The 13,156-nt window shown below is 40.8% G+C and overlaps 1 protein-coding gene across 1 annotated transcript in view; it reads right to left on the bottom strand.

Moving 5' to 3' along the window:
• Ush2a (usherin) overlaps positions 1–13,156 on the bottom strand; it is a 678,886-nt gene that overhangs the window by 571,280 nt on the left and 94,450 nt on the right. Inside the window, exons 9-10 of the mRNA XM_021198607.1 lie at positions 7,427–7,622; positions 4,611–4,741 (exon numbers count right to left, since the gene is read on the bottom strand). Coding sequence (XP_021054266.1) covers positions 4,611–4,741; positions 7,427–7,622 — 327 coding nt within the window. The remainder of the gene's footprint in view (positions 1–4,610; positions 4,742–7,426; positions 7,623–13,156) is intronic.

Raw genomic sequence — 13,156 nt, 5'->3', positions numbered from 1 at the left:
GAGGAGGAGGAGGAGGAGGAGGAGCAGCAGCAGCAGAAGCAGCAGCAACAGGGGGGGCAGCAACAGGAGAAGGAGCAGCAGCAGCAGCAGATGGAGCAGCAGGGGGAGCAGCAGCAGGAGGAGGAACAGCAGGGGGAGCAGCAGCAGGGGGAGCAGCAGCAGGGGGAGGAGCAGCCACAGGAAGAGCAGCAGCAGCAGCAGCAGCAGCAGCAGATGGAGCAGCAGGAGGAGCAGGAACAGGGGGAGCAGCAGCAGGGGGAGGAGCAGCAGCAGTCACACCCCTCTCAGGACCCTTGCATTATATATCCTCTCAAGTCCCCAGAGTTTCAAGTGTCAGATACTTGAAAAACTATCTGCAGCTGGCAAAACCATGCCGATGATTGGATTTTACAAATAATTATTTATGTCCTTTTAGATGTTTACGCTTTTGGTATAATATCTTAAATGCTACTTTTGTCTAATAATTTTGTGATTTTTGGCTCTTGGACTCAATGCTCCATTCCATTTTGATATATAATGTGTAGATGTATGTTTAGATGTATAGGGTGAGGTAGAGAGCTAGCTTTCTTCTTTAGCATATGGATGCACATTTATTGTAAAAATTATGCTTTATTCAATGAACTGCCCTGACCTCTTCATCAAAATATCAGGTTTTCCTGGGTCTGGAGAAATGGCTCAGCAGTTAAGAACACTAGCTGTTATTCCAGAGGAACTGGGTTCAATTCCTACCACCTGCATGGCAGCTCACAACTGTAACTCCAGTTCCAGGGCATCTGACACCCTCACACAGATAATAGAAGCAGGCAAAACACCCATGCACATAAAATATAAATAAATAACAATGAAAAAAGGTTTACTGTAAAGAATTTATTTCTGGACTCTTAGTTCTATACCACAGATGGACATATGGATAGATATATACAAAACACACACACACACACACACACACACACACACACTGCTTTCCATCATATCCCATTGACAACTGTAAGACAGTAAAACTGTTTAAAATCAGGAAGTATAGATAATCTGACTCTCCACTGCTTTTTATGACTGTTTTAGGCATGTCCTTTGAAGAAATTTAATTTTGTATCCTAATGCTCTGATCTCAAAGGGAGCCTTTGTATTTATATTTATGTATAAATTGTATTTTATACAGGGATAGTCTTGAATCAACAGGCCAGTTTGATGAATTATTCTGATTTTAAAACATTACATCATCTGACACATGAACATTTGAAAACAGAAAAAGTCCTCCTATTTAGTTAAGTCTTTAGTTCAACCATGCTTCATAGTTTACAAGATGTCAACTTTGCAAATCTTTCACTAAGTTCGTTCCTGAATAATTTACCCCTAAATTGTTTTATATGACATAGTCTTAGTAATAACTTTACACCGTTGCTGCAATGTAGAATTATATCTGATTTTTCTGCATTTATCTTAAATCTTGAAAATGTGATCATTCACTAGTTATAATGGTTGGGGACATTTGTTTAGTGCTTTGTTCATTTGGGGCTCTGTTACTGTTTTGTTTGCCTGTGTGCTTGTTGGAGATAGGCTTTGTGAGGTCTCAGTTTTCTGGAATTCACACCCCTACTTGCCTAGCTGTGAGATATTGGATGAGGGCTTCTACATGCCACTTAATATTTTTTTAATTGTTTGTAAGTAAAGTTATTTATATACAAATGGAGATATTTACTATTCAAATCCCTTTATTTTGTTTTAGGTCTAATTTACATTGTTTAAACTCAGCAGGAAAATGTTGAATGAAAGTAGGAAGAAGGACATACTTGTCTCGTGCCTATGCATTTCTTGGGGTTTCTTTTTCTGTTTCTAAATGTATGCATATGGCTTGTGTATACTCATAACTCTCACCTACATATTGGAATAGCTTTAAATCACATACCTGATCTAAATTACACAAACTGATGTAGACCTAGAGTTATTAGAAGAATAGTATGCATCCAATTCAGGACATTAGAACAAATAATGATTGTTCATGTGAAATCTACAGGATTTAGACACTGTAAGAAGGTAGGAACCATATCTTCTCTGTGTGTATGTGTGTGTGTGAAAGTAGGTATGTGAATGTGTCTGTATGACTATATGCATAGTGTGTCTATGTGACTATATTTGAGCGTATGTATATGAGTGTCTGTATTGGTGTGAGTGTGTATGTATGATGTGTGGCATGTGTTTATGTGTTTGTGTGAGTGTGAGCATCTGTATGTATGTATGAATGTGTCTATGTAAGTGTCTATGAATGCATATGTGTGGTATTTGGTGTGTGTATACTTGTATATATGTGTGAATATGCATGTGAGTGTGTGTAAGTGTATGAATTTATGATTGTGTGATATATGGTATGTGTGAATGTGTGTGTGTAAATATGTGTGTGGTGTTTGGCGTGTATATGTATGTGAGTGGTGCTTGGTATGTGTATTTATGTATGAGTATGTGTGTGAGTATGAGTATATATGTTAGTATCTGTGTGAGTTTATGTTTGTGTGTAAATATGTGTGTGAATCTGAGTGTGTGTGTGGTGTTTGGTGTTCATATATATATATATATATATATATATATATATATATATATAAAATGCACATATGTGCATGTATGTATAGTATATGTGAATGTGTGTATGAATGTGTGTATAAGTGTGTATATGTGACTGGGTATGTATATTGTTGCTTGGTGTCTATGTATGTTTGTGTGATTGTGTCAGCATATGTGTGTGAGTGTCTGTGTGACTACGTGTTTGTGTGTGCTATGTGTGAATCTGTGTAAGAATGTGTGTGACTGTGTGTTTGTGTGTGCTATGTGTGTGACTGTGTGTTTGTGGTGTTTGTGTGTGTATGTATGTGTGTGTGTGTATGTGTATGTATGTATGTGTGTGTGTGGTGTGTGTATGTGTGTGTATGTGAGTGCATGTATGTATGTGTGTGTGTGTGTGTGTGTGTGATGTGTACTAGTTTGGTTTCTATTGTTGTAAAACCCACCATGCTCACAAGCAACCAGAAGAGGTTTTGTTTGGTTTGATGCCTCCACAGGGGGAATTTGGGGTGAACGCTCCAGGAAGAAACCTGGAGGCAGGAGCTGAAGCAGAGATCATGGGGATCACTGCTACGGGTTCTCTTTTAGCTCATATTCAGCTGCCTTTGTTATAAAACCTAGGCACACCTGTCTAGGGGTGGTACTGATCACTGAGAGCTGGGCATCCTCTATCAATTAGAAATCAAGAAAATGCCCACAGCCATGACCACAGGCCAGTCTGAAGCTGGATTCCATTAAGATTCTTCCTTTCTAGGTATGCTGAGTAGGCAACCTGTGTAAGCCAGCACAGACATGAGGTGTATGGAATGAGCAGTATGAAGATGAAGTCTGGCTTCACTAAGAAATGTGTGAAAACTGTACACTGAAGGCTGAGATGTGGCTCTGTGAGAAAACATTCTTTTGCCTGCCCGGACCTCAGGTTCAGCCTCCTGCCTCAGATAACAAAGTTCTTGATAGTATCAAAAAAAAAAAACTAGGGGAAAGATCTTGTTAGTCTTTCAGGTTTGAGTGTTTCAGCAAACATGGCCTCCTGCCATTAGCACACTTTGACAACCCTCCATGTCTTTAATATGTCTCTATTGACTCTATCATTCTTGTTTTAGAAACTGACTTGAGACAAGTCTTACTGTATAGCATAGGCTGGCTCCATGTTTGCTATCCGGACATGACTGGTTGGACCCAAACTGGTGAGTTTGCCTTCCAAATTCTTAGAGTACAAGAAGTCACCAACTTAACTTGGTTTGAAAGTCTCTGTTCAGGGTTTGCTGAAAGTTATAGGAAACATATATCTTGTCTTGAATTTACTATGTTTATGATGCTTTTTAGAAAAAGTTGCACAACTGGGCATATTGTCTTAACCACTGTGTTCTCAAATATTAAAAGTTATATGTATTCATTAAAATTAATAGTCATTGAGTTGGTTTTATGAGACATGTTTTCTTTACCTGAAGTCATTTTGGATATGAGGGTAACAAGACCAAACTAGAGATTGAACACAGAGCCACTGGCTTAAAGAAGGACTTAGTAACCCAGCTTAGTAAAGATCCACATCCATGTAAGTCAGACATTAAAATTCGTCACATAGATAATAAGCATGTTTTAAGAATAAAAACATATATTTCACTTTCAAATGAGGCAGGTAGGCATTTAGAAGCAGAGAAACATGATATCCATTTGTGTCTTCAGGCAACTGCCTTTTGCAGGACTATCTACTCCTGGTTTTGGGATTGAAGTGTCTTATTTATAATTTTTTTTTAAATAAATACTTCACTGCTTTGCAGTTTGATTAGAATTGTACTCTCCAATTCTTTTTGATGTTTACAAAATGAAAGCTAAAATGAGTCTTTCGCTTTAGCATTTTCTGACCACACAGCAGTCAGTTCACGTTCATGCTGGACACTACTCAAGGTCCTATCTACCTCAGTTGTCTCTTAAAGGCCAACTTAAATGTTCCTGGAACATAAACAGTCTGGAGAGCCTGGGAGAGTGTCCCAGACTGATCTGTAGCAGGACAGTCATTGCTTACCTCCCAGGATACTTCCTGGGAGGTAACTCACCAGGTCACAGAGGAGGCTGCCATTTCTCGTCCCGGCCCTGTTACAGTCACAGTGCTTGCAAGCATCCGGAGCAGCAGGATCAGCACCAACGGCTCGGTAAAAGTAATCCTGGCACGACTCACAGTGTCTCCCTGTGTCAGGACAGGCTATGCATTAGGACTCATAATTCATTACAATCGGCAGCATAATTCAAAATTGAAGACAGTATTCCTTTGAGGAAATTCTGTAATTTTGGGGATGTCCATTTTAATGCACCTTTCATCTCTACCTGCCAATTTAGTGATCCGGAGCATATGAAACCGCGAACCTGTTCCAAGCGGTGCTCTACTTCATTAAACGCCCATCTGCTGCGCAATACCACACTTCTGAGAAGTTTTGCTTTGTCGGGGAGCATACATTCTAAAGGAATCCTCTTCTAAACTTAAAATTGTTTTTCCATGGCCAATCACTTATTTCTAAAGCAAAATATGAGGAATTGCTACACGTAATGTCAATGACATCTACAGAAGAGGAAGAACAGAGGAACGGTGTGTCACGAATGTTTGTTGAGAGCCAAGGAGCTCACACAGGTTAAGACACTTGCTGTTTATTCAGGAAGACTTGAATCAGATACCCAGCATACACAAAAATAGCCAGGTCCACCAGCAACACAGACCAATCACCCAGTGACAGATGGATCCCTGGGCCTCATCCACCAGCCAGTTCATTCAAGTGAGTGACTTCCAGGTAAAGAAAGAGAAAGTGGAGGGTGACTGACAAAGACACTCAGTGGGAAATTTTGGCCTTCACACATATACACATGATCAATATACGTACATGTGATCATGTATACATTTGATCACACACATATAGAAAAATGTACAGACATGTATCTTTCAGAAGTAAATTGTGAAAACTGGAGAATGCTCTTAACATAATGGTTACCATTTAATCTGACTTTTTAGCGTATTTGTCAGGTTTTTTTTTTACTTCAAGTATCAGAATAAAGAAATTTGCTATATTTATACGTACCAGGTTAAGTCTTTTACTAAGTGATAGAAGACCCTGATATATTCAGTACATAATGTAGTTCCTATGGCTTTCAGTTTATGAAGTAGCCCTTTCCCCTGGCCATTTTATGAATAAAATAATAAATAAATACACAAAAATATAAAGTAATATGAAAAATAATACAAATATAAAATATAAATAGTATAAGATATATAAAATAATAGATATGAATAAAATAATAAAATTAAATGAATAGGTTCCTATGCTATGTGTACTTTCCAGAGCCAGTGTGGATACTGCCAAAGTCACAGAAAGAGTCTGAAATAAACCTTCACATTATCAATTCCCTATTAAAAACCATATACTCTGCTCTGACATTCCTAGAAATGGACTCAATATCAGAAAACTATATACTCAACTAAAAATTTCAGTTTGAGTGATATTAGCTTCTGATGAATTAAAGGCTAATGAAATTCTTAATGTTTCTATAATGTTGATGTTCACAGTGCTGATGTGGCCTCAGTATGTCTCTCTCCTCTAGAGCCTGCTCTTGCATGAGAAGCCCAGGAATACTCCCCTTCATGGCTTAGGTCCCTGGCCAGGGTCGCATGCTGTTTTATATGGTCAGTACTTATCTAAATCATTCACTCATGTGCTCAGGTAGCATGTTTGGGTCTATTATAGTTGAATTATATTTCAGACAATGATACTACCTGCTTCTGCTTTAATGCTAATACTGCTCTTCAGAAAATAGTGACTTTAATGACTACTAGAAATTACCTGTTACCATTGAACCTACAGAGAATATTTATCACCTTCTGTATTTATAGCCTTTTTTTTACTGTGTATGTGTGTGTGTGTGTGTGTGTGTGTGTGTGTGTGTGTTTGTGTGTGTGCTGGACATGTATGTGCCATGTGTGCCTGAGGCAGTCAGAGGACAACTTGCAGGAGTCAGTCCTTCTTTTCCACCATGTGGGTTTTGGGGATCCATCTCAGATTGCCAAGCTCTCCAGTAAGTCCCATTTCCTATAAACCACTGTGTCGGTCTATGTACTTATAATGTCTTCAAAGGATGATTGGCTTCTGTGTAAATTCTGAATGAAACCAGACCTAAGGAAGATGGTAATGTAAGCTGTACAAGTAAGTTTCTGTAAGGATGTATCAAGCTGAGCTAGGCTAAGCTGTGTGAATTACAAGTTCAGTCAGTGACGTGAATCCTTTTGTAGAAACATCTTCCTGCAAACTTACAATGAAGGGCTATTGCTGAATAGCGGGGGTTTGGTGATGCAGCTTTGCTCCCCAACTTAACAGCATGAAAACTCATTCCTAATAAAGATAACTGTATCACAATTTAAAATACCCCTGTGTCTAGGGATAGACGCCCGTGGCCCCACAGGCTGAGTGTACTGGATAGCTTTGTGTCAACTTGACACAGCTGGAGTTATCACAGAGAAAGGAGCTTCAGTTGAGGAAATGCCTCCATGAGATCCAGTTGTAAGGCATTTTCTCAATTAGTGATCAAGGGGGGAGGGCCCCTTGTGGGTGGTGCCATCTCTGGGCTGGTAGTCTTGGGTTCTATAAGAGAGTGGACTGAGCAAGCCAGTGGAGGCAAGCCAGTAAAGAACATCCCTCCATGGCTTCTGCATCAGCTCCTGCTTTCTGACCTGCTTGAGTTCCAGTCCTGCATCCTTTGGTGATCAACAGCAATTTGGAAATGTAAGCCAAATAAACCCTTTCCTCCCCAACTTGCTTCTTGGTCATGATGTTGTACAGGAATAGAAACCCTGACTAAGACACTGAGCCAGCCACTCAGGACTTGGGATTACCTGTGGTGTGATGCTGACAATCGTCACAGACTCCTCCACCACCTCTGTTGTGCTCCAGGGGAAATGGGTCCACAGAAGCATCGTAGTGGCAGCTGCTGGCATGGCCGTGACACTGGCAAGGCTTACAGTTGAATGCATGAACATTGTCACCACTGCGGAAAGGCTTGTCATTATAAAGAGGGGAGCATCGATCACACTGGAATGACAAAATGTCAGAAGAAATGAGAAGCCGTGATGACTTTCTCGTATACCCGCCACTGTCAGGTAATGGAAATGTAAAACTTGCAAGGGAAGAACCTCTAACTACTTTGTCTTTAAAAGACTCTTAGAAATCAGAAGAAAAAGGCATGAATTAGGACTCTTCTACAACCTTTAAAATGATGTTGAAATATTAAAATCTCTCTATGCTTAGTTCTAGAACAGTAGAGGAAACCACAAACAAGCAATAAAATGAATATTAAATTATCACTCTGACCTTTCAGACTTTGCAATGAATTGGGAAATGAACTGATCTCACTAGTTGTAAGAATCTGTTTGACCCCATGCTCTAGGCTTCATATTCCAGCCACAACTCCAGCTATTTTAGCAGAAGCCAGGCCCATCCTAGGGACCCCAGGTAAGACACTGTCCACCACCTGCTAACACTCCGTAAAGTCCCCCAATAGCCCCCAACTGCACCCCTCTCTGGGCCCCATATCCCAGCTCATAACTGTCAGAAGACTTCCTCTTTACTGCAGGTCAGGTAGTACTAAGAATTCCAGAAACCAAGCAAGCATTCAGAATCCCAAAGACCACAGAGCTACTTGAAACCCCAGAGGCAATTTGGCACTCAAACCCTAGAGGTCCCATAGGCTGCAAACCCCAGTGGAGATACCCTACTGGACTTGAAGACTAGCTGGTCACCTGAATACCAGGCCATTTAGGCCAGAAGACCAAATAGTAACGAGAAAAGACAATGGGGGAAAAACATCTAACAAAGATAAGCTCAGAAATCACTCCTAAAACTGTAACAACCTAAATGCAGAGGCCTAGAAGCCAGCATGCGATACAGTCAAGAGCAGCCAGGGCTTATGACACCACCAGTACCCAGCTGTCCTAGTACAGTAAGGCCCAGATATTCCAAAACAGCTGACACACAAGAAAGTGACTTTAATTTCAATCTTATGAAGATGACAGGAGTCCTTAAAGAGGACTTGAGTTAATCCCTTAAAGAATACAGGAAGACACAATCAAACGGGTGAAGGAAATTAATAAAATGGTTCAAGACATGAAAATAGAAATAGAAGCAATGAAGAAAACACAAACTGAGGGGATTACAGAGATGGAAAATCTAGGTAAGCTAATAGGAACTATAGACACAGCATCACCAACAAAATATAAGAAATGGAAGAGAGAATCTCAGGCATGTAAGATATAATAGAAGGAAGTGTCACATAAGTCAAAAAAAATATTAAATCTACAAGATTCATGACACCAAGCATACAGGAAATGTGGTCCACCATGAAAAAGACCAAATGTAAGAAATAACAGGGATAGGAGGAAGAGAAGAATCTCCTCGACATCCACCTTCATCTCATCTCATGCTTTGGCATGCTGACATAGTCCTTCCCTGTGCTGTTGCTGTTGCTGTTGCTGTTGCTGTTGCTGTTGCTGTTGCTGTTGTTGTTGCTGTTGCTGTTGCTGTTGCTGTTACCATGTTGTGTGTGCTGTGCTGTGCTGTGCTGTGCTGTGCAGTGCCTTGCCGTGCCTTGCCTTGCTGTGTCTTGCCGTGCTGTGTGTGCTGTGCTGTGCTGTGCTGTGTGTGCTGTGCTGTGCTATATGTATTGTGCTGTGCTGTAGATGTGCTGTGTGTGCTGTGCTGTGCTATATGTATTGTGCTGTGCTGTGTGTGCCGTGCCATGCTGTCTGTGCTGTGCTGTGCTGTGTGTGCTGTGCTGTGCCGTGCTGTGCTGTGCTGTGCCGTGCCTTGCCGTGCCTTGCCTTGCTGTGCCTTGCCGTGCTGTGTGTGCTGTGCTGTGCTGTATGTATTGTGCTGTGCTGTAGATGTGCTGTGTGTGCCGTGTCGTGCTGTGTGTGCTGTGCTGTGCTGTGCTGTGCTGTGCAGGGCGGGGCAGGGCGGGGCAGGGCAGGGTGGGGCTAGATCACCATACTAATCTGTTTTTTGAACAGGCTTGTTTGTACAGGCCAGTTAGTTACCAGCATGGAGGTGACACAACACTTAGTCCTCTGCCTGAGAAAGGAAACATGATTGGTCACTGATCTGTGAGGATAATTGAAATGACAGTTCAAAGACTGAAGACATATCAGCTCTTTATGTCAAGGAAGTAAAAATTATCACTGATGATTTAGGACCAATGAATTGAAATATTAACAAAAGAACACTATCTCCCTTAGTTTGTTCATAGTTCAGAGACGTCTCCCTTTGTATTATTAAAAAGAGAAAAAATATATATAAAGAATTCTCTTTTCTCTTGTTTTGCTATTTCATGGTATACATTTTATTTTTATTTTATTTTCTTTACTTCAGGTTATTTTTTAATTATTCTGGTCCCCCACCAGGAGGTTTTTTTGTTTGTTTCTTTGTTTTTGTTTTGCACACCCAGAATGGCATGTTCTACCTTGCTCTCTGTGTCTTCTATCTATGTACTGTCTGTTTGTCTGTCTGTCTGTCTGTCTGTCTGTCTGTCTGTGGTATGTGTCTGAATGCGTACCTGTTGAATTCTCTCTTGTTTGTCTCTCCCTGTAGCTGTGACCCTAATGAAAAATCTTTGCTATTTATTGAACAGATAAGAAATCATCACATATAGAAAGAACCGGGGATGTTTTACAGAAATCTTTAAGAAAGTTTTATAAAGGATGAATTTTAATGACCCTAAGTGGCCCCATTGATTCAGATCGCAAACAAATGCGTATTATCAAGCAATGTACTAGCAAGCAATGTTTATATGCTGCATGCAGTATTCGTGGTGGGTATTTCTTCTTTTTTTCTCTTTTTTCCTTATTTTTTATTAGATATTTTCTTTATTTACATTTCAAATGTTATCCTCTTTCCTAGTTTCCCCTAGGAAAATACCCTATCACTTCACCTCCTCCCCCTGCTCACCAACCCACCCACTCACACTTCCTGGCCCTGGCATTCCCCTGTGCTGGGGCATAGAACCTTCACAGGTCCAAGGGCCTCTCCTCCCATTGATGACCGACTAGGTCATCCTCTGCTACATATACAGCTGTAGCCAGGAGTCCTTTCGTGTGTTTTCTTTGGTTGGTAGTTTAGTCCCAGTGAGCTCTGGAGATACTGGTTAGTTCATATTGTTGTTCTTCCTATGGGCTGCAAATCCCTTCAGTTCCTTGAGTAATTTCTCTAGCTCCTTCATTGGGGTCCCCGTGCTCAGTCCAATAGATGGCTGTGAGCATCCACTTCTGTATTTGTCAAGCACTGGCAGAGCCTCTCAGGAGACAGCTATATCAGGCTCCTGTCAGCAAGCTCTTGTTGGCATCCACAATAGTGTCTGGTTTTGGTGGTTGTTTAGGGGATGGGTCCCCAGGTGGGACAGTCTCTGGATGGTCCTTCCTTCAGTCTCTGCTCCACACTTTGTCTCTGTAACTCTTTCCATGGGTATATTGTTCTCCCTTCTAAGAAGGACAGAAGTATCCACACTTTACCCCATTATCCCTCCCCCTTTGTCTCTGAGAGGGTGTTCCCCCACCCCCCCACCCCAGGCCCTCCCTACCTCACTGGCATCCCCCTTCCCTGGGGCATCAAAGCAAAGACTGTCAGTTTTTCCTTCTTACTTAAGGAGAAAAGCAAATAGAGAAGAAAATATGTATGCTACATGACCCCAGGTCACAATGTTCAGAACCAGGGGAGCGAATCTGCAGTTGGTTTTAAGGAGCATAGCCAGTCAGCTTTCAAGTCTCTCCAATATTCTTGTGGTGACAAAGTTCTTTTTAGCTGTCACTATTTCTATGTCATGGGCTGGAGCAGCTTCCCTCTGCCCTTCTCCCACTGTCCTCTAGAGATTCCCACACCATGACCCTGTCCTTCTGTCCTCCAGAGACACTTATGGCATGCCCTATCCTTCTGTCCTTTAGTGACCTGGGTGTCATATTCCTGTTCTTCTGTACCAAAGCCTTTGGTTCCCTTAGAACCTTCTACCAGGAGATGCTAGTTAACCATTTTTATAAATTCCACGCTGTCTCATAGTAAGAACAGAGAGATAGTTGCTAATATGATAGCTGAAATTCACTTCTCTAATACCAATGTCCAAAGACATCTTTTCTTTGAAGTATTTAGGACACACTAATGCTTAACAGCAGGCAAATGTTTGCACACAGTGTTCATGATGAGATCTGTCTCAAAAAGGCACTTACAGCCTTTAACAAACAATAGATGCAACTAACTACTGTTTGTTACAGTTCTTCAGCCAGCTAATTTTCTTTTTTGAGATAGGGTCTTGCATATATCACAGATTAGCAATGAAGTTTAAGGTGGCCCTGATTTTATATTCTTCTGCCTCAGTTTCCCAAGTACTGAATTTATGGGCAGATACCATAGCACACTGACAAAAAAGAAAAGAAAAGAAAAGAAAAGAAAAGAAAAGAAAAGAAAAGAAAAGAAGGAAGGGAGGAAGGAAAGAAGAAAGGAGGAAAGAAGGAAAAAGAAAAGGGGACAAAGGAAGAAGAGGAGGAGAGATAGTTGTGGGATAGACATCAGAAAGTATAATTCATGTGCTTACTGACTGCAAGAAAAAAATGTGAGTATAATGTAAAGTATGTGTTCTTAATGTACTGAACCCTAAGATAAGCATTTAAAATTTCCTCCCATCAGTAGAAAAATAGATAAATATACCTTGGTTTATGTACACAATGGGATAGTCTTCAACTATAAAAGGAGTGGAATTTTGTCATTTGTAGCTACATGGGTTGAACTATTAAATAAGTCAGCACAGAGAAAGAATCACGGTGTGTTCTCACTTTCACATGGAAGCTCCACCGGTAACAGCTGAGGCAGAAGACAGCTCTCCGAGCCTGCAGCCGCCCAGGAGGAGAGCTGAGGGTGGAGTCAGTGGTAAGGCAGTTTGTAGGAGGGGATGGATTCTGATGTTCTGAGCACCAACTGCAGCTGTAGTTGGCACCGACTAACTGCAAACTTGAAGCAGCCAGTTGAAAGGATCTAGAAGTCACAGGCACTCAAGAACAGTCACGTGACAAGAATCTCTGGGTAATCATCACACCCTGTGCCCACGTGCTAAACTACCATGCTGCATCACATAGGTATATATATGCATTGATTAAAAAAAAGTTTACAAACAAATGGACTATTTTGTTGTATTGTAGGACCTGGATCACAAAGTATTCACATTTTATTTCTCACTTGGCAACATTACAATATTTTATAATAACCTGTACCCCTTCAAGCCTATTTGTGCCGTTTATTTCATGGAAATGGGAACTCATATTTTATAATGTTGTAGTTTAAAAAATGAGGATTTGTTACAGTTTCTAGAACATAATTGACCCTCAGAGAACATGACCCAACAATGTTCTACATTATGATAGCATCAGCAACCAGAGATTAAACTGATTAGGGGACAATGAAGTGGAAATTCCTGGTTTCTTTGGAGACTCCATTGTGTCATGTGATGTTTTTAAATGGAAACTCTTATGAGTGGATGTTTTGCTGAGAACAAACATATTGTGCTTCTCTGGAAGTTGCCTACTACAAAGGGC

This window comes from Mus pahari, chromosome 5 (genome assembly GCF_900095145.1).
Source record: "Mus pahari chromosome 5, PAHARI_EIJ_v1.1, whole genome shotgun sequence".
In the NCBI taxonomy this organism is placed as follows: domain Eukaryota; kingdom Metazoa; phylum Chordata; class Mammalia; order Rodentia; family Muridae; genus Mus; species Mus pahari.
The sequence above is the reverse complement of the archived record's forward strand: the minus strand, read 5'-3'. Positions and strand labels throughout refer to the sequence as shown.